The sequence below is a fragment of the Macrobrachium nipponense genome, chromosome 19 (genome assembly GCF_015104395.2).
Source record: "Macrobrachium nipponense isolate FS-2020 chromosome 19, ASM1510439v2, whole genome shotgun sequence".
Taxonomy (NCBI): Eukaryota; Metazoa; Arthropoda; class Malacostraca; order Decapoda; family Palaemonidae; genus Macrobrachium; species Macrobrachium nipponense.
In genome coordinates, this window is record NC_061088.1 from 1,605,985 (window position 1) to 1,628,862 (window position 22,878).

The 22,878-nt window shown below is 37.2% G+C and overlaps 1 protein-coding gene and 1 pseudogene across 1 annotated transcript; one reads left to right on the plus strand and one right to left on the minus strand.

Annotated features, from left to right (window-relative positions):
* Positions 1–1,342: 1,342 nt before the first annotated feature.
* On the plus strand, positions 1,343–11,644 carry LOC135213544 (uncharacterized). Its single transcript, XM_064247505.1, has 5 exons — positions 1,343–1,469; positions 3,283–3,342; positions 6,602–6,799; positions 7,240–7,779; positions 7,997–11,644. Exons 2-5 carry the CDS (start codon positions 3,283–3,285, stop codon positions 8,150–8,152), a joined length of 954 nt encoding a protein of 317 aa, XP_064103575.1. The 5' UTR covers positions 1,343–1,469; the 3' UTR covers positions 8,153–11,644.
* LOC135219094 (protein suppressor of white apricot-like) overlaps positions 11,227–22,878 on the minus strand; it is a 61,027-nt pseudogene continuing 49,375 nt past the window's right edge.

The window sequence follows — 22,878 nt, forward strand, 5'->3', positions numbered from 1 at the left end:
ACTCGTTTCTGATGAAGCATCTACCTCTGTCAACGATTTATTCTCGCTTTTTTAAATTTCATTTCTTGTACGATGTCTATTCTATTAGCAAGATTAAATATCAAATGAAACCTTTCTGTTTAAAAGGATAAAAATTTATGGTTATTTTTATATTATAGCTGAATTTGACATAGAAATTCTTTATACGTTAAGAAGACTTGAATAAATGTGGTCTGCAATCGTCGAGTGCCGATAATGAGCTAGGCAGCCAGATCAGTTTTGAAAAGTTTTATTTTTTAAATGCTCGTCCCTGTTAGCAGTGTGAGCGTGTAATATATGATAAACAGCCAACCAGACTTATATATCTTTCACAAGGGGTAATTATTTTTTTTTTTTTATATTCAGTCCCTACTGGCATTATTTAGAGCCCATAGAGTCAGAAACTGGTTGTCATTGAGTCTTGGATAACTTATCCAAAATTTTACGGATCTTTACTGTAAAAAAAAAAAAAAGGCGTATTTTCACATGGTACTGTTATGAATAAGCTCATTTTGGTTAGTTGTGCATGAGATATATATATATATATATATATATATATATATATATATATATATATATATATATGTGTGTGTGTGTGTGTGTGTGTGTGTGTGTGTGTGTGTTCTAAGGTATACTGAATTCAATGGTGTTATTTGATTTATCATAAAACTATATGATATTGTAAACTGACTTAATGCTGATTTTTTTTTTATTTTTAGATAAAACTCGTGAATTGCATTTGTTTTATATTTTCCAGAGAAGAGACAGAATGAAAAAAACCATAATATTTTGAAATTGCAACTTTTGTAGAAAATTATGTCAAGGCTCAATTCATTACACTGTTAGACCCTGCAGCGTTATTTGAGGGCCGTTAGAGCCCTAATCATGTAATAAAAATTTGAAAAAAGTAAGAGGAATGATTGCGTGTGTGTTGATATTGATAATACTAATGACGTTTTCTCATATGTTACCTACAGATGCGTCATTCTAGATATTAGTCAGTATCATATTCCGTGTGACTGTGGCCACGATAATGATCATAAAAAAGGGTCAGCAGATACATTATAATTTATCATCCTTTCTTCCCCGGCTATTGTTTACCATAGAAGCAAATGACTCGGGGGAATGTACACATCAGAGACCCCGGCAGCTGTTACGCCAGGTAATTCTTAGAAAAAAAAATCACACGAATGTTCCACCATATGCCATGCTAATTATCGAGGGAAAAAGTTAAAAGAAAAAAATAAGAAAGCACAAAACCAACGCTGGCAACTTATACAAGTTTCCACTATGGAGTCCTTGGGACTTCACTCTTTTATGGTCCCTTACTGAAAAGTTTACATACTTTACACTTGGAAATTGGGAACTGTGCTGTATCGTTGTATCTTAACTATTGTTCTCGAGATTTAAATTTTATCGTGTATCTTAATTGGTTTTAATTGTCTTGAAATGTGAGTATGTCGTGTGATAACGGTATGCAGTTTATTCTAATGTAGATTTGTGCATAGTGACTAAGCTAGTGTATACTTAAACTATACTCATTCGGCATCATCCTAGGGCAGTAACGATCTATAGAAATCTTTCATTGTGATTATCATTTTTATATGTAACATGTGCACAAATGAAACTTTCATACCCATCGGGGTAGATCTAGGGTACATATCCGCGGCGGCACAGACTATGGCGGTTGCGGTTTTTCTATGTAGTTTTACCTACGGAAAAAGAATTTTAAGTAATATTTATTCGGACGACTGTCATTAATCCCCAGGGGCCAGTACTAAACACGGCGAAATACATTGGACGCCCCAATCCCTAGTGGATGTCGTATCCGTGGTTACGTTTCTTGCAGGGTAATACTAAAGAATAGTTCCCTACGAACTGCAAGGAACGTAACCGCGGATACGACATCCACTAAGGATTGGGGCGTCCAATGTATTTCTCAGTGTTTAGTATTGGCCCCTGGGGGTTCATTACAGTCGTCCGAATAAATATTACTTTAAATTCTTGTTCAGTAAGTAAAATAATGTAGGAAAACGTTAATTGCCATAGTCTAGTTCACCGCGGATTGCTTCTGTAGACGCTGGGTCTTAATCCTGGGGAGCTCTTCAATCAAATCTGACCAAGAAGGCTGCAAGTCTTGCAGTGCATTAACTTGGTCATAATGATAGTTAGTGCTTTAACTAAATTGTTTTGTGGACAGAAAACATTTGTACACTTCCCAAGATAAGGAAATGCTACTTATTAGTTTATTAAACTTTCAAAATGGCCACTAAAATGTGACCGTGCCATTCTTGTAAAAAGCTTTAGAATATGATTGGTCAAACTCATAGTATGCCAATTCCATCCTAAACACTTGGATGCTGAATGCTGAACTGTGAAATTGTAGCACTATTGATCCCTTTGTTTCTGTGACTAACCTAAAGAGGACATATAGTAGGGACATCTCCATTGTGATTGGATGAGTAAATTTAGTCTTTCATAGGAATACTTTCATTAGTGGGCTGAAGCCAAATGACAGTAAATAAGTTATGGGGGTGGGGGGGTACTTGTACATATGATTAATTTGGGAAAATTTTTTAAATGAGTAGGTTAATACGTATGATAATCTTTAACATCTGTACAGAATTGTCAACAAAGGTTGAAGGATGGTTATTTATATATTTTTTGTTGTGTGTGAAGGGTATATGAATAAATTGTGGATTCCAGTCCATAGTTGTGGCTTTCAAGTTCTGTAACTTAAACATTTTCAAAGATTTGAGTGAGTTATTGAATTGTCTTTAATTCCAAATTTAATCACCCAGTATGTAAGCTTACCAATGAAAAACTGAAGTACCAATGAATGGTAATATATGCCAAACACCAATGAGTGTCCATCACTTACTAGTATGTAGTTGAATGTCCATTTTGTAAACAACAGAGAAGCACTTATTTTAGAAACCCAACATTAAAAGGCATTCTTACTGGAGGCAAAGATTTCCTATTTCAAAGGTCATTGTGTTCCTAAATAAAATCAGTTTTCTAAAAATCTAATACGTGGTATATTTTTCAGGGTTAATTCTCAAAAAACCAGCCCAAGAAGAGCCTTTATTGGGCTTGGGTATCTGGAGAAACTAATCCTTTGTGTATAATAATAATCAATGATGAGACAGGCATAAAGGTTTAATACCAAATTTGTGTTTTATTTTAAACCAAGGCAATTATTGGGTATCTGTTTCAGATTATGGGAGCTACCCAGCAATCTTTAATGCTTAATATCTATTTCAGATGACGGTGTTAGTGTTAATGATTGTCCTCCTCAACTTAGGTGGTGGTGCTCTTGGACAGGTAAGCATCGGCGTCATGAATACTTCGAAAAAGAACTTCATGGTTCCATTAATACATACTCGTATTCATTTTTTACATTTTTGTAATGTATTAGCATTTAAGCTCAGATCAAGTTAATTCTTGAAACTTCAAATTGGAGAACAAATTTATTTTGAAAATCTGCGTTAGATTTGAATATCATGCCCTCTTCAGTGAAGAGACAATTAAAATTTAGTTGGGTTTACATTCTCTCCACCGAAGTGGGAACATGAGAGACTGACACTGTATGTGGATTTTTTAAATGTTTGTTCTCCAATTTGTGGCTTTTTTAAAATTTAAGTCAGAGGATCTGTTGTTGTCATGTCTATTCTTGTTTTTTATTCTCTACATAGTCCAGTCAGAACTGCTAGGTTTTTTATGTAGGTTAAATATCTAAGAAAATAATTTGAAGAACATAATTTTCAAATTTTAAATAGCATTTTGCCCACAAAGTCTGTAGTTTAATTTCCCATGACCTGCCCAGTAACAAATCTTAAAGTATTCCTAGTCTTCTGTTACACAAATTTTACTCGTGACCGAGTAAATTGTATTGCCATAACTGGTTTGTTAGTGATCAAACCACAAACTAACTTGCAGACTATCCTGCATGTATGTAATTTTGCTGTCGCTTCCCTCCAGTTGTAACATTTTACAAATGCCCGTGGAAACTCTGGCCTTGCAAATAATATCGCCCCTATCTGATTGGTGCTCCAGTAATGGTCAAGGGTACTTGTGCCCCCACAAATAATTGTCTTGAAATTATTTGTTCTACATTACTTAGAATGAAAAATTTGGTAAGTGGTTACACCTAGTCTTGATACGTATTGATGTTTTTCAATTGTATTTGAACCTGTGAGAATAGGCTACAAACTTTAGTTTTAATGTTATTACATTTTTCTTCTATTATAATAACTTCTTTTCCTTTTCTGTATAGTAATAATAAGGTGCCACTTTGGCTTATCTACGCGGTCACCTACTCCGAGGTGCTAAACAAGGCGGAAGCTCCTTGGGATGTTGTGTTTAGTACTAGCCTGTCGGGGATCAAAGTATTATATACACCAATTTCTATGTTGTGTGGTCGACAAATTATATTAATAAAACGATATCTTCGTGCAGCCGTCTACCTGTTTAGTACCACCAACACCTCGGAGTAGGGACACGTAGATAACTAGCTAAAGTAGCACAAATAGTAATAAAGAAAAACTACCACACGGGCATTGAAGCGTGACAAGAAGTTAGTTAACTGGCAGAAGGCAAGTGAGAGGAAAGGGTACATAACACCCAACTGTAAGCATTGTCATTTAGTCTTCAGATCCTTTCTTGTAGATGACGTAAATTAAAAGAGCCATCATGGCTGTTTGATGCTTTTAATTGCCTTGTGGTGTGAACGATTAGCATAAGTGGTTGCTAAATTAGTTGCCCGTGACTTCTCCGTAAATATTGTTTACAGAGGTCAGGATTGTCCACAGTCTTTTGAGAAGAGTACATGTGGACCAGAGTTGATAGAATCTCTCTCCCCGGTCTGGTACTGTTGCTGGTTGAAATTGGTTCCAGCTTCCCCTGTTGCTCTTTAAGTTCTGTCTTTGGCTACTACTCTACGGTATAAGACACATCCCCAAATGTCCTTTGGCGTTGTGGTTGGGCCTTTTCTCTATGCCTATAATATGGAACTTTTGTCTTGAGCCAAAAGTTCCTGCCAAAACTTCAGTTGACCTAATACCATTGGCCATACTACTATGTCAAAAGCACTGCTTCTCAGCAGAGTTATCACTTCAGTTTTGCTTAATCTGTGCGGGCTGTGCACATTTTAAATTTGTTCCTGCTGTTCTTGCTGTAGCAGCTCTGGCAACTCTGATCTTTTCCCTTCGGAGATTTCTTGCTCTGATCTGCTCTTTTTCCTTGTAGAGATTTCTAACTGATATTGAGATACCTATGGTCATGGGAGGTTAAAGAAATATCTGACTTGCCTTCCTTCTCATATTTTTATTGCTTAGTTTATAATGTGTGACCCCAGTAGCTATGTTACCTGCATGTTTCTCATGCCTTTTATAATTTCTTCTGGAATGAATAGGTTTTTGAGTCCTCACTTCCCTGAAATACTACATTCTAGTTCTCGGCTGTCTTTTTATGGCCTGGAACATGGTTACAGTTTGGCACTGTCCCCCCTTCATTAAGTGCACCTTAGGTTTTACCCAGGTGTCCTCGCCTGCAAGGCATTCAGGTAGAGGTGGGATTTTCTGATTTGTTAGTGTGCTTCTGTTCTGAAAAGACAGCAGAAATTGTACAGCCTAAATAATTGCACACCCCTTCCTGTTAGTATGTGGGTTTTTGAAAAACCATAACTTTGAAACCATTGCAAGGAAGGTATTTTGTTGCTCTCAAAGCTGGTGCTTTGAGACCTTCTCACTAGTTGCAAACCAGTGGGCTAACCTGGTCTTTAATATTCATGACTGTGGCCTGCCTCTCTCTCTCTCTCTCTCTCTCTCTCTGGCATACAGGGCTAGGCCTTAGAAACACATGAATTCCAGGTGGAGATTGAACTTACCAATAAGTTCGAAAACCCTCCACCTAAGGAACAGGTCCTCAGTGAACATAAGCAATTTGTATTTTTCCATGGTTTACAATCCAGAGCCTTTTATCATTCTTCCTTAACCATCCCACTTTTGTAATCCGTCTCAAGAATCCCACTTGGTCCCTTTTGTTGAAGGGAACTTGCTTGGTACTGGAAGGTGGAGTGAACGCATCGACAGTCCCATTACCAGTTACCTTAATGTATTACCAGTCAGATTCCAGCTTGTGCTGAGGGTTGCACCTACGTAAAAGGCTGTAATAGTTTGTATTCCTTTGAATATACAAATTTTAAGTTTTGATTTTCTTGAGCTTGAGAGTTTAATCTCATCTGTTCATACTTTTGAGATGCTCATGCCATACCTTAGTAGACAATCTTGTAGACTCCTTTTTTTCGCAATTTTTTGTTTTTTTATTTCCATATTTGTAGATGTACCCCATCTGTTCATTTTTTTAGATGCTCATGCTAGACCTTAATAGACAATCTTGTAGACTTATTTTTTTTTTTTTTTTTTTTTTTTTTTTTTTTTTTTTTTTTTTTTTTTTTTTTTTTTTTTTTTAGCTTCCATATTTGTGGATGTACCATTATTTGTATTTGGGAAGGTTAGGTTAGAGAATCATACACAGCAACTTATGATTCCTTTTGATTGGTAACCCTATTTTATTTCTCTAGATGACACAAACCTCTTCCTTTTCCCTGGGGTCTCTATTTCAACTCCCCAGGCATTGCATCGTCAACCTTTTGTCCTGCAAGGAAAGTTGCAGTGAATGTGGCTATTGCTATGAGAAATTTTTGGACTGTGTCATGGACTTTACGGCCGATAAAAAGAATCAGACTCTAGGAGGCACTCCAGGCATTCAAAATACCGAGGTACTTTTACATGTTTTTAGATTTCAAATTCTTTTATATTGCAATGAAAGTGAGAGGATAGGATATAGCTGATGTGATTAATGGTCTTCGTTGATACTATGTAGGTACTCCAGTGGAGTCAAAATTTTAGCAAAGTAAAAAGTCTTTTTAGTTTGTGTTTTGTAGCATAAAATTTATTTTAAGACCGGTGAATAAATAATGTGATATTAATATTTTTGACAAATCGAGAATTTTTTTAAATAAAAATCAAGGCACTCAAGATTTTTCAACATAAGTAAAATAATTGCCGTGAAAATTTGCCATTTAACACGTAATTGAAAGTGACTGTTACTCCTACACATGGCTTGAATGAACAGATATAGAATTCACTGCTTAACTATATTGGCAATTCCCTTTTAATCTTCAGTATTAGCTTAGCTGTACGCCTCCTGAAATTACAGGGAACCTTCGAGGATGATACTACAGAAAACGAAATGCCTTCCATATGCATAGAAAAATTCAAGAAGTGTTTGCAGGGGAACTGTACTGAATGCATATTGTGTTTCAATGTAGCAATAGAATGTGTAGATCAGCACACGATGCAAGAAGCTGATGATGACGACGATGACGACGACTACGACAACTACAACTACTTTGCTGGACCTATGCATGATGCTCCTCGGTACCCAGGGTGGTTTGGTTATCCAGCAAGTCCCCTCCAGTATGGCGATTTCATGGCGTACTCTAACCATCCGGGATATGGAGTACCTACAGTACCTATGTTTCCAGGAGGAGCCGACCAACGTTCCGGCTCTTCTTACATAGATCAGCTAACGAATGCCTTTAATCTAGGACAGCTACCATTTATTCCGAACACCTTCGGTTTTTTCAAACCGCAAGTGCAGAGTAGCACTCCTCCGACAGTTCCTGTTAATCCAACTACTGAAAATATGGCAGTTACTGTTAATCCAACTACTGAAACTCCAACTACTGAAAATGTGGTAGGGTATATTACTTGACTGCTGTAGTTTGTGATTATGTCGTCATAATCTTAAGGGTCATTATACTTAAATTCCAGATACTAATTAGTTTGAATCGTAAAATTGCATTATGCTTGAATGCTTATTTTTTTGTGTAAGTAGACAAGTTATTTTGGAGCAGGAAATGAAAATTGAGGTTGTACTCGTTCCCTGATATTAATGGAATTTAAAATTTCAGGTGACTCCAACCACTGACCCTCCCGTGTTGTTCCAGGGTTGCCTGTCAAGATTTACAAAATGCCTTGTGACTTGTTTTGAATGTAACACCTGTTTCCCAGAATTCCAGAAATGCAGTGTTTCTGCTTTCAGACCAAGAATTAAATTTAATGTCTAACTTTAAAGAGGTTTGGAGTCTTGAACACTGTGATCCAAGATTTTGTAAGTTTTAAAAAAATATAAAATAGTCTACAGTATATCTTGAGTAGTTTCACTGGCAATTTCTTTATGCCAATTTTGAAATTTATTCTTTAGTGATGTCTAAATTTTATCTTTGAGAAATTTCTCGAAATTTGGGTAAAGCTGCAGAAAAATGTATGTAGTGCTTTTAAGACTGTACCATCTACCAGGCAGTGAGTAAATTATGCAAATGCTTGCCTTTCAGGAGGTTAGTTTATGCATCTTAAACGATTGAGGTTCCACACTAGTTACTAACTCTACTGCATAATGGTTGCCTTATTTTTTAAGTTCATGTGACAGAATGCTGAACTTATTTAGGAAGAAATTAAAGTATTGAATACAAGCTGAATAAATTCACACTGGTGTTTGTTGAACATTAAAGCAATGCAAGTAAAATGCCTTTCTGTTGAAGTATGGGGTGGATTATTTTTTTGCCATTAATGATGGCAAGGCGTCAGTTACAAGTTAAATGCTCTCATGATTCTCTTCCTTAACAGCACCTAAACTATGTGCAGTTACATTCAGTAATTTGCTTCAGTAGGCATACTGTATAGTAATACTTGGGAAGAGAAAAGAATGACTAGTACACCCATCAGTTTAAGAGAAAAGTTTGTTTCCCTGTTAAGAGATTTTTGGTGGTAAATACAGGTAATTCCTACATAATAAGATTACAGTGGAGGTAGTTCTTTAGGCTTTACTTGCTTGTGGCTTCCATTACCACAAAATTTATAAAAGCTATTCTTATTTTAGGTTCATAAAAGTATGTATGTAATTTGGCCTGAAGTAAGCCTATTGGTGCAAAAAATGATATCTTTCATGTCTCCCTTTGAAATTACATGGTGATTTTCAGGATAGACTATATTTAAAAATTTATTTAATTTGCCTTATGGTCATAATCTAGATCTGGGAGCAATAAGGGCATGAAGTACTGTTGTTGTAAACACTGAAATACCTGTGTGACACCTGTGCAAAATGTATCCCGGGAGATGAGGATGAAGGTGATGATAGGTAGTGTGGTTAAAAAAAAAAAAAAAAAAAAAAAAAAAAATGGGAGGACCAAAACTTAGTTTGGTCTTTATCAGCATCCAGTAAGTATATACTATTTAAAATGGGAATAACCAAATTTAATTACCCCTAACATGAAAATCAATGTGCCTCAAGCAGTGGGCTGTAGGCACTACTTAAGGTTCTTCATATTCTGTATTCCATCTTACACCTGCAACCTTTTATGCCTGTTAGGCCTTTTAAGGCCTTTTCACTAGTTTTCCCTTACAGTGCTGAATGTCCTCATAGGGCTCAGCACTTGGCCTGTGAAAGCACATCAATGGCGTGGTCAGTATGGTGTTGGTTTGCCACCTCTGTGGCCACAAGTTCAATTCTCAGGCATAAGAATGCATTAGTTACCAACACAGACTGTCAATCCCCCGGAAAGAGATGTCGGCTCCCTGGTCTCAAGTTTGCAATGGAAAAGCTTTTAACCTATATAACACTTGGGCAATAGTTACTTGACAGACTCTATTGGTAAGAGTTTAGTACTTTGCTTTGCATGAACTACATTGGAGCTACGGCAGTGTCCACAATAAAGTAAAACTACAAACTTGTCTGCATCCGTATCACTGGTGGAGAATTAAGTCTGCAAATATTGGCTATTAACTTGCAATGGTGAAACCAGTATAATCATGTTTCAAGCAACTGTTAACTTTTATTGAATATAAATTTAGGCCAAGAACCAAGCACTGGGACCTACGAGGTCACATAAGTGCTGAAACAAACTGACAGTACGGTGGCCCTGTCCCTATGTTCGGGGGGTACGTGTACCAGACCACACACGAACAGTTGGAACCCCTATAAAAATGCTGAAAATGGCATATTTCGTTAGTCAAAACTTGAGAAAAACCCACTAAAAATTTTTACACCTGGTTTTTTTGTTTCATTAATTGCATTTTAAGTTATGAGATTTTTCTCATAGGAAAATACTGTGAATAGGGAAATTTTCCCAGAATAATGGGTTGATATGGTCCCGAGAGAAATCTGAGGTCCCTCTATAAAAGGTTTGGAAGGTTAACAGAAGGAAAACCTCTCTTTCTGGCACAACTTAAATGTCCCTCCACTTTTTCTTTTAATTTCTGGGAAAAGCATAGGTGCATCCAAAGTCTATACCTACCTTTGGGAGGATATTAAGTCAATTAATATGAAGCTATAAAAAGGAGGGCTCTTACCTTACTGACATATTGAAGATTGAGTCTTGCAGTTTGGACTTGTGCTAATGATTGAAGCCATTTTAGTTACGTCAATGGTTTACTAAGAACAGCTCATTAGAAATATCACTGCAGTCACACCAGATCTAGCCTGCAATTTTTAGGGTGCGCGCGCACTAATGTTAGAAAATATCCCAGTTAGAATGACACATTGCTGTCTCATGCTACCTGCAGTGCAGGACAAGGTTAGCAGGAAGGAATGTGCACAATACATGAGGTGTGTACACACCTCATAACCCTGAGATGCACCGTTCAGGAACAATTGGGTAGTTATTCACAATGAACAACGAAGATCTCGAGGCATAAGCTACACCTGACAAAATGGATAGATTCTCTGTCTCGGTTGTCCTCGACAGATAACTGCTGTTCCCATTTGATAACAGTCTGAGGCCAGGTGCACTTAGACACTGACCTGCTTGCCAGTAGACAAGGAATACCAGGGTCTTAGGGTGCAGTTCTGCTTTAATAACACATGCTTGCATCTTTCTAGCAATTCACAACAAAACTGTCAAATATTAAAGATGAAAAGGAGTGTTGCATTTGAACTGCAAAAACTAATCCTAAAAAAGCAGCTCGGGATATGACTATTCAACCAAGCTACGTTATTGTCTTCGGGAACAGTAGTAGTTTCGGTATACGTCTGCAATTGGGTCTCTGGGTTTAAAAGGATTTAAGGAGTAATTGGAGCCGACAGACAGCATGGAATAATGGTAACAAATTGGAAGTCATAATGTGGAAAATTCTGAAGTCATCAAAAAATAAACATTTTATTAATACACATATGTACAAAAAGTCACTCGATACATTCTTCAAGGTACATTATACAATACAAAACCACAGTAAGAAAATTAACATGATATACGTTGCCACTTTACAAATTCTGCTGCAGTGTGTATACCAAATCTAAACTCACCACACAGTTTCTCCATTAACCATCGTATACAAAATGCGAAGAGCATTTAGTAATCTTGCTGGGACATTCAGGTGATACTGAAATCTATAGCTATCCCCTGCTCTTTATCAGATTTTGGACTATCCCAAGCAGAGTGCCAGTATAATGTAATGAAAGCTTTGTAAAATGTATTATATTATTTAAATAAAATCCAAGTAAATCAAAACTTTTCATACCCCTGCCCTGTTCTTAATGAGTTTGGAGAACAATCCAAAATTAGTGTCTACACTGAAAGTCTGTTTTTTTTTTTTTCTTCTTTTTTAAGGCAGAACTGCTTCACAAAAACAAGCTATTGTTATTACATAGCTTGATACTTTTAAACTATTAAATAATCTGCAATCCCCCCAAAACCAGCTGTCAATTTCACACCTGAAAAATTATTGCTATATTTAATCATACTAGTACACAGTTGCAACATGCATTAAGGGCCTTGCAATAGTTAAATGTGTAGCCATTCAAAATGTTTTACACAATACATGTACTCTGATGCCATAAACTGTTGTGCACTGTTACCAGTCAAGTAACCTTTCAAATATAAAAATTCTGAGACCACAAATTTCTCATGCATATTATGCTACCTAATAAATGTATGTTCATTCTGTTCTTGTGAAAGCTGTTTCAGACAAGAGGAAGAACAACAGAATCTAGTACTCAATGGTTAAGTCCAACATTTCTTGAATCACTGATATTTATGATAAATTTATCAATCTTGAAACTTCATGAGATCTTGCACTAGTGTTACTCTACTGGCAGAGAAGGGATGGAAAGTGGAGAAAAAAAACCTGTTATGACTAAACTACATTGCTGCTACATTCATTATTGGTCCCATGCCAACAAGTTAAAATTGACAGCTTACAATTTACAAAAAAAGTGAGATTTCTTGTAACTGATCATGCCCAAGGCAAATCCTAAAGCATTTCTTTCTGGATACCCATAAACTTTAGACATCAAAGGATACAAAAATGGTACGAAACCAGCACTAGAATTAGTTTTAAGCATATTAACATCAAGTGACCTGTCTTTCATTAGTGCAACAATTACAGTGAGTTGAATTCAAACAGTGATTGCAGTAATTGATGAATAATGAACTAGAGCACGAGGGGACTATGCACAGAGAACAAAGCAAGCATGGATGTGCATATAGTATTTAAAGTAATAAATATGACAGATAAATTACACATGGTATCAAGAAAGGTATCAAGAAAGTAGAGCATTACATGTACGGAGCTAATGGCAGTCACAATCTGTGGCTTTGTACTATATTTATAAAAATGAGAAAAATGAGTGATAAGAAATGAAAGACTCAATACACAAGAAAACTAGAGCGACCTTTAAACACTTCATGTATATGTACTATCAATGTAATAAACCAACACTTTGCACCCCAATTCTATAGTCTACACATCATGTACACTCCAACATAAGTCACTGTTTTAACAACTGTATGCAAAGCATGATCTTAGAACAGTACAGACGGATGAAAATTCAACACTGAGCAAAAGAATTCCTGGAAGAGCTGTTTCAAAACTTGTTCTCCTTCTCCAAAAGGGCATGAACTTTAGCCCGCAATCCCTGCAATACAAGGAAAAATGTTTCATTAACTTGGTCTGAGTTGCGCCAACTTCATAAATCTAACAAATCATTTACTACTTTCCAAACTATCCACTGCTGTAATTCTAACAAAAACATATTAAATTGGGAAATATGAACACCTGTTTCCTTATTGAATTTTTATGGAAAGAAAGACAACTTCAGTGCACAATCACAAATCCAACTCTCCAATTGCCTTAATTCAATATAAATTTTTAACATTTTTCTTTGCCATTTGACTCATCAAAAATCCAGGTTAACTACATGTTATTTTGATATAATTTATAAGACTTGAAATTGTCAATGAAAAATTAACTTAATAATAAGGTAACCCTTCACAAGTTATCAAATCATTCATATTCTTTATTGCTAGTTACAAAATTTTGCCGTCTTAATGTTGTCAAGATTAAGCTTTAATACAAGGCAGCTTTCATACACTCCAAGTTATGGAAGGAAAAGTAGGAAGGGAAAAGAAAAGGAAAAAAGTGCACCCAGCCAAATAATTGAAAACTAAAACCTCACCTGTGCAATCTTTGCCATCGCAGCACTATTCTGCGGGTCAAAAAGCTTCTTTTCCTCTTTTTTCTCTTCCTTTGGCCCACTAGCTGTCTCATTCTCCACTCCACAATTGCCTGCTTCTGTTGTACCATCCTTATCACCTGTTAACTTCTCCTGAGTGACAGAAGCCAGTCGGGAGCTCATAGCACTTGGAGAAACTGCTGGCATTGGTGGAGTGCCAGGAGCTGAAAGGCTTTCTTCTAATATTCTTGGAAGACCAGAACTGCAGAGATCAATTGTGCCACATTACTTACAACAAAGAGCATCTTGAAAATATAAAAAAAAAAATTTAATAACTAAAAAATCTTTTAAGTACAGTGAGCATAATGCAGAAACTCTTCATTTTGCACTTAAATGCAACATCATTTTCAAGGACTAAATCACTAAAACCAACCAGACATTACATATTTATCAGATTTTAAGTACGGTAAGTAAACCACACTAATAGGATGCCAAGATGAAAGATTATGAAATTAAAGTACATCATGATATTTAGGGCATCCAAAAATAACAGCATGAAAACAAACCATACTTTGACAACAGTTTTTACTAAAGACAATTTGATTACAATCAAAGAACATCATTATCACTTACAATACAAACTTTTCTCACCTTAATACGGAAAGATCTGAAGCATACACACTGACTACACTAGATGCTCGTGACCCTCTTTTGCTTTGACTTGGAGAATCTCTGGAATAACATTAACAATTTTGAGATATCCAAAGAAAATGTTACATACAGTGAAAGGCTGCGCTGAGTGACAGGGGCAAGTGACAGACCATTGCACTGGCTAATGTCACGTGGTTCGGAAGTCAAGTAAAGCCGTTGGTCCCGTTGCTGAATAACCATAGGTTCCATGCAACATAAAAACATCATACAAACAAACAAACAAACTGGCTAATGTCTAGTAAGTGAACGTATATATTTATGAAGTGTTTATTCCCCCTATCCACCAAAGGTACAAAAAGGGAAGACCAAGCATCAGGTTGCTGATGGAAAAACAAGTAGGCCTTGGTGGTGCTCTCCCAAACCCCACTTCCCAACTCACAATGATAGTAAGGTCATGTTTTCCCAATGAAATCTACCAAGCCTTGACAGAAGACTTCTTTACTGGTCCTACAATAAAAAAACATTAAAATTCAAGACATTCCCCCCCAAATCATACTACCGTATATTTCGGCGTATAAGTCGACCTGAAGATAAGTCGACCCCCCTATTCTGAGTAAATTTTTATGATTTTAACTAATATCGGGTATATTAGTCGACCTATAAAATGTGAGGCCAACCGTACGCTCAAAATAAGCTGCAGGGTAAAACGTATCATATAAAATAACCTGATTGTTATTACGGTACATATGTTGCTCTACTTACCATATGAAATACAGGTAATATACTCGGTATGTTAACAAATCTGTGTAACATATAAAAGATGAATACCTGCAAATATGATTAGAAATGGCGAAACGAAAGATACGTTACTCGAGTGAAATGTAAACAAACAAAGCGCTAACTAACGCTGCATAACAGCCTACGTATATATGTATGTACAAACTGCCACTCAAGTTAAGGGGATCGGCCGGTTTCCGACTTTTTTAACGACAGGATGTTGATATATAGGGGGTTTGTTAAAGGATATTGTGTGGAACTTCTGGGGAAAAAAATTTTGTTCAGTGACCTTAGGTTTTGTGACGCCAGAGCATTTTTCGGCCAAAAATGGCCATTTTCAAAATGCATCTCCTCCTCTGCTTTTTGGTTTTAAGGGATGAGATTTGAACCACGTATAAATCACATATGGACCTTTGATATAAAGCCGGGGATTTTTGATTTTTCAATTATTTTTCGAGAAATGATTTTTTTTTTTTTTTTTTATGAAATTTTCCCAGAAAAATTACAGGAAAAAAAATTGCCAAAAATCAGAAACTCAAAATATTAAAAATCCCTGGCTTTTTTTTTAATCTACCATGTTTCCCCATATTATATATGAAATTTCATTTAGATTGGTCCAATACTAAGGGAGGAGATACATTTTGAAGGTGAAAAACTTATGTTTTGAGAAACGGGCCTTCAAAGTTTTAGGTACATAAAAAAAGGTAAAAGACTGTGCTACCATTAATTTTATGGTTTTAGTTTTTATTTTTGAGTATTAATGCAAAATTATTATGAATAGGAATATTAATTAATTGATTATCTTTGTGCTCCAGCAAACTTAGTCTTGTGTGCTCTGTTCCAAATTTTTGAATGAAAACTTTCATTCGCGTTTTGTGTAAGACCACGAACGCAGCGTTCAAGCAATTCTTTCTCAGACAGGGCTTCATACACAGCCTTTATTTTCCTTTCACTCTCAGCATCTAAATTGATAACTGTTGAAGATCTCTTGAACTTTATTTTCTCTCTTTCTTTACCCATTGCTATGCTGCGCTGAAAATAGCACCAAGAATCTTCCCCTTTTGGACAAAGTCCATGACGTTGATTTTCTTTGGAATTGAATATATGGTTGAATGATGCCATTATATCCTTCTTCATATCAATCCATGATTTACCAATATTACGGTGGATTGCCCTGCCATAATAATTAATCATTATGCTAATGTTTGTATCCGACAATTGTTGGAGACGGACATATCTTTTTAGGACATATCTTTTTAGGACATATCTTTTTTACTAGTGTCTCAAATCAATCCCTTTCCAAATGGATCCTCGAAATTACTTTGCATCCACAATTCGGTATTCGTGATTCAAGTAATTTTTCAAGTCTTGCTTCACTTATTATTATAATTTTATTTTCACTATCATTGATAATATCAGCCTCCGATCTACTGCTTTCTTCTTCTAAAATATCTTTGCCCTTTAGCAGTGATGAACGAATAAAGAGACGATTAGGGGTGGATGTGGTTGGCCTCTGGACAGAAGAGATCATAGCGTGCGCCATTTGCTGCGCGGCCTCTCTCTCTCTCTCGTTGTCGCTTCATTCCCCTCTATGGCACTAGTTTCTTGAATTCTCTGTTCTACTTCTTCGATGGGCATATCCAATTGGCTTTTCCGCATTCTAGAGGCATGAAGTGAAGTTTTGGACCTTTTAGGCATGGTGAAAAACTAAAAACACCGCAGAAAACACAGAGTTCAGTCAAGGCTAGCGAGCGTGAAAAAATGCGACCCTATAACGTTCAAGTTTTATAGGCAACTGTTGGCCAGTGGGCACGCGCTGAGCCTCATGACTCATGATGCGTGCTTTGTCTTGTCTAGGAATAACTAAGAAGGTATTAATTAGGCTATTATTGACATTATATATTTCATTTCAAAGGAAGTTTTCATAAATATCACAAAAACTATACCAGACTAAATCATTTGCGCTACTGGTGTTTTGTGGGTATAAAGTTATTGTTACATTTCAGGCCATAACTAAAAAAGTAAGGCAAATTTTAGCATAATACTTCGTGGACACATTCTTGAATGCTCTACGAAGCCATAGAATTTTTTTCAGCAAATCGAATATGTTTCACATTTTTGGGGTTTTTTAGGCAGCCGATCCCCTTAATGTTTGATGAATTGTTTAATTCAAGTGATGATGACTCAAGTAATTTTGAAGGATTTTAAATACATATTTACCATTAAATACAAATTTTTTATTTTATTTTATGTGATAAATAAAGATGTCATACCATAAATGTTTTTGAACAATACCCGGGTAAATTCAAAACTGTCAGAGTGAACGCATCCTTCTCAACTACGGTACTACAAATGACTACGCAATGTTTACACTTGCTGTGCGATTGGTGTTTCTTCAAGTTACTTTGATTTTTTTCATTTTATTTAAGGTAATGGATGTTCTAATGTATTATTATTGTAGTATTACACTGTGAAATGTTTTTAATACTGGTATTTACATACATAGTTACCTCAAAAAGGCTGTCATTTTTATTAGCCAACTGTAAAGCCTGGATTCCTGTACAAATATGCCAAAATAATAAAGATTCACTTTTTGTTACCGTTAGATAAGTCGACCCCCTAATTTTGGCATGATTTTTTGGGGCTAAAGGGTCGACTTATACGCCGAAATATACGGTACTTTATTGATGGTCTACGTCAGTTACGTCCTACCTTATACGTTTAGTACACACATGTACGTAATTGTATACTTTTTTTAGAAAATCTTAATTGTAAAACATCTAATCAGAGTTTGCCCTATTAGATTTTAATAATCAGGAGACCAGAATCAAACAGCAAAATCAATATAATCTGCACTTCATTGAGGCTTTTTCTTAAGCTGAACACTTTGGTAAAAAAAAAAATTGATAGGTGTACCAGTAGGAACCAGATTACTAGCCCCAGTCATTGCAAGTATTCCACAGAAACAGTTATTTGTTCTGTTTCTTTCATCATCATGGTATAAGATATTGATATCAACCTTCAAAGCTCATTTATCTTCATTGCTGAAAATTTTGATTCTTACCAGACTCTCAAAACAACTGGAAACACTAAAAATTAGTTATATAATTTACATTGGTATTTGTCGGGCAAAAATATTATGAACTTTACTGGTGAAAAATTTGAACACACACCCTTGGGTATAAAATCACATTTTCTTTATCATTTTATCTCGATCCAGATGGGAATGCCATTAAAATAAAGTAGTACTATGACAAAGAAACTTTGGATTCACCTTTGCTGAAAACCTAAATGATCAATTCACGTAAGCATACCGTCTTAAACATATGAAAGTGAGAGTGGGAACATTCTCAGAAATGAATGACACTGATCACACCAATTATGGACTAATGCTCACCAGTATGGTCTCCCCACTCTCCTTGTAACTAAGTAGCATTTACTGTAAGCAGAATTACTATACATTTCTTGGCATATCCATCAGACTAAGGAACTTTTGCTCTCCAATTTCACATCCCACGAACTAGTGTTAAACGCTCTCTACCACAAAACCTAACCCCCACAACTTATGAGGATCTGCCCCTTCATGTAAGTAACAAAGACTGGCATATAACCTACACAGTAGGATCTTCCATGGCTAAATCTCACAATTAAGCACAATTCCATTTCAAGTAACTAATAGATACCCTAACCAGTATTTAGTAATTATTATTAATTTTGAAACACTGATTCACTTATTCAAATTTATATCTGCAAAATGAACTGCTTCTATTAGGGCTGTTGCCTTGTATAATAAGGCGCTCTATGAGGTAATGTTAGACTTGCGATAATCTTACGCTAAGTCGGTTGGTATTGCACTTCCATATTAATTGGAGTGTCTTGGGGTTTGTAGATCACTTACGAAGTCGGTATTATCTTCTTTGGTTATGACGATGATGTGTTAAACTCATGATGATTCGGCAATGATGTGAGGTTCTTGTAGAAAACACAAAGTATAAAAATACATATATTCTTCTGAAATTACATGGTGAAGATCAGGTATGATTGTACAGGTCTTCTAATGACGATAGCTTGATCGCTTCTGCCAATGATGATGGCTAATTCTATTCTCTCTACATGATAAATCTTAGGTAAAGAGGTACATGTCTGCCAATGATGATGGCTGACTCTATTCTGTTCCCACTACCATCTCGGTTACAAGTCATAAAGGAGCAGGCAGTAGCTCGAACATATGAACATACATACAAAATGAGACACATTACTAATCGCGTAGGCCATTTGAATTATAGGTCGCGGTAGTTGTCTCAAGCAGGGAGCTTGGACTAATGTTTCAAAACAAATGAATGAACACAAGTGACGGCATGTCAACTTAGCCTACATACTTTATCGTCTCTGGTCTGATCACATTCCTGCAAGCAATCTGGTTGACCTCTTTAGTTTTAGTCTTTAATATATATGGACTAACATTCCATATTTTTATTATGTAAAGACTTACACTTCTACAAATATGTTTGTACCTGCACCAATTTATGCTTAAAAGATGTGTAAAGCACTGTATACAAAACCCAAAAATTATAAATATAGACTTCCTTTTCAAAGATTATATTACCATTATAAAAATTCGAACCAATCATAAATTTACAAGCCTCATTTATTTATTCCTAAGACCCAAGAAACAACAAAAATGAAGAATAGCATCTAAATAGATAAAGATGTGGTGTCTCCTTCCAAAATATGAGGTTTGTGGAAGCTGTGTTAAAATCTTCATACATAAATCTTTCACCAACAATCATAACACAGTTTAGCACTCATCAATAGCATAAATTTAAACAAAGCAACATCGCAAAACCTTCTTACTCTACTTACATCACTTGCACCTCACTTTCTGAAGGCGATGATGACCTAGAAGAATATGAAACTTCAGATGTATCTGATGATGAGGATGAAACACTTCTTCTAGATCTCTTACTTCTCCTCTCACTCCGGTCATGTCGGCTACTATGTTTTCTTCGTTTCTTCTTGTGTGATGATTTGCTATTGGGAAATATAAAAAAAAAAAAAATAGTAGTTTTCCTTAAAATCAAGACACCTTTCAGTGTGCCACAACTGTATTCTCTAATAATAAAAAAACTTCTCGAACTAAAACAGGCACATTAATATATCTACATTTTGCATCAATCTATACCACTTGCAAATTAAATTATATCTTCATATTAATACCAGATGCTGTATTTTGTGTGGTTCACGGGTTAAGTTTTTCACTTCTCGAATGTTTAGCATTAGGAATCGTGTGTGTGAAATATGTTATTGTTATAATACAATTAAGTTTGTTCATACTTACCTGGCAGATATATATATAGCTGTATTTTCTGAAGTCCGACAGAATTTCAAAACTCGCGGCACACGCAATGGGCGGCCAGGTGGTAGTACCCATTCCCGCCGCTGGGAGGCGGATATCAGGAACCATTCCCATTTTCTATTCATATTTTATCAGAGCCACTGTCTCCTGAGGGGAGGTGGGTGGGCACTTTAATTATATATATCTGCCAGGTAAGTATGAATTTTGTTCATGAAACTTACCTGACAGATATATATATAGCTGAATCCCACCTTCGGATGGTGGGAAGAGACAGAATAGGATTTTTAGGAAACTATATTAAGTAGATGATATACATCTTGGTTCCTCACCTGTTAGCAAAGTAGACTCTGTGATTACTGTCACTTAAGCCTGCTTCTGCTCAATCAAGAGTTGCCAGCCAGGTGGAGACCTGTAGTGCTGGTGTGCTCTGGATGCTCTGTCAACGGGGACGTGACCACAACGTGACAAGACCATAAAACCATACATATGAGGGCTATGAAGCAACTGACCACCACCTGACCAACTAGACAAAGACCCCCTGAAAGTTAACCTAATGGATGGGAGATCTTCACACAAGATCTCACCAACAACCAAAAACACAAAACATATTAAAAACTAACCTAACTCCTAACTAAGGGATAGGGAAAGAGCTACCTCCAGCCCCCAAGACTGTGTCTGCAGAAATGTAAGGTCCAAGAGAACTACAGTCCTCGTATATCGCTCACACCTCTTAAGTAGTGTGAGGCGAATACAGAATTGCTCCTTCAAAAGGTGCCATCAAGGATGTCCTTGATTGACATGTTCTTTTGGAAGGCAAGAGAGGTAGCGACAGCTCTGACCTCGTGAGCTTTCACTCGCAAGAGGCTCAAATCAGTCTTCTGGCAAGATGACGTCCCTCAGAAAGAAAGCCACAGCATTCTTCGATAATGGTAATTCAGGTCTCTTCACAGAGCACCAAAGATTACCTGAGGGACCTCGTACCTCCTTCGTTCTATGAACGTAGAACTTGAGAGCCCTGACAGGGCACAGGACTCTGGTTCTTGGCCCACTAGGCTCGTCATACCCTTTATCTCGAAGCTCTTGGGCCAAGGGTTAGACGGGTTCTCGTTTTTAGCCAAGAATGTGGGACTCAAAGAGCAGACAGCGTTGTCTCCTTTGAAGCCCACCTGGTTACTAAAAGCTTGGATTTCGCTAACTCTCTTCGCCGTCGCCAGAGCAGTTAGGAAAAGAGCCTTCTTTGTCAAGTTACGAAGAGACGCTGCGTGAAGAGGTTCGAACGGACTTGACATCAAGAGTCTAAGAACCACATCTAAGTTCCATGAAGGCGGCCTCGCCTGAGGAATCTTCGTGGTCTCGAACGATCTCAAGAGGTCGTGAAGATCTCTGTTGTCAGAGAGGTCCAGGCCTCTGTGCCGAAAAACTGCTGACAACATACTCTTGTATCCCTTGATGGTTGGGACTGCCAATTTCTGTACATTCCGTAAGAATAGCAGAAAATCGGCTATTTGGCTCACAGAGGTCGTGGAAGAGGAAACTCCCTCCTTTCTACACCATGCCCTGAAGGAAGCCCACTTCGATTGGCAAACAGCTCTTGACAAGGCCCTCCTTGCGTTGGCGATCGCTTTTGCAGCTGTTTTAGAAAAACCTCTCGCTCTGGCCAACTTTTCGATAGTCTGAACGCAGTCAGACCCAGAGCGGAGAGGTTTTGGTGATACCTTTCGAAGTGGGGCTGTTTGAGTAGATCTTTCCTCCAGGGCAACGTCCTTGGGAAGTCTACAAGGAAGGACATGACCTCTGTGAACCCCATTTCTCTCGCAGGCCCACATCGGGGGGCGATCAGGGTCAACCTCGCCCTTCTGAAGCCGCAAATTTCCTCATCACTTCCCCCATGATCTTGAATGGTGGGAAGGCATAAAGGTCCAAGCCTGTCCAACTCCAGAGCAGTGCATCTACAGCGATTGCTGCTGGATCCAGGACCAGGGAGCAATACAGAAGAAGCCTCTTCGTCCTCAACGTCGCAAATAGGTCGACCAGAGGACATCCCCACAACTTCCAAAGCTCCTGACAAACGTCTTGATGCAGGGTCCATTCTGTCGGCAGGATTTGGTCCTGTACGGACTGAGAAGGTCCAACCACTCTGGACGTTCTGTACTCCTGCGATAAATCTCATCAGGATCTTGACTTTCTCACACTTGCCCCCACAGCAGAATCTCCCCCTTGCCCCAGGTGAAACAGAGGCTGGGAGTGTGTTCCTCCCTGATTCTTTAAGTACACGAGGGCTGTGGTGTTGTCCGAGTTGACTTGGATAACTTTGCTTGTCACCTTTTCTTCGAAGAACTGCAGTGACAGGAAGACCGCTGCCAGTTCTTTTACACTGATGTGCCAGGCTACCTGTTCCCCTCTCCAGGAGCCTGACACTTCTTCCCCTCCTAGTGTTGCTCCCCAACCTGAAATGGAAGCGTCGGAAAACAACACTAGGTCGGGGCTCAGAAGATTTAGGGATAAGCCCTCTTGAAACTTCTGAGGATCGAGCCACCATCTTAGATGGCTTTTCACAGAAT

Excerpts from the sequence above, each read along its gene's own strand:
- LOC135213544 (XM_064247505.1), top strand. The coding sequence starts at position 3,283 with ATGACGGTGTTAGTGTTAATGATTGTCCTCCTCAACTTAGGTGGTGGT. Across the intron at positions 3,343-6,601 it reads GTGGTGGTGCTCTTGGACAG|ATGACACAAACCTCTTCCTT; the intron begins GTAAGCATCGGC and ends TTATTTCTCTAG. Across the intron at positions 6,800-7,239 it reads CAGGCATTCAAAATACCGAG|GGAACCTTCGAGGATGATAC; the intron begins GTACTTTTACAT and ends CTGAAATTACAG.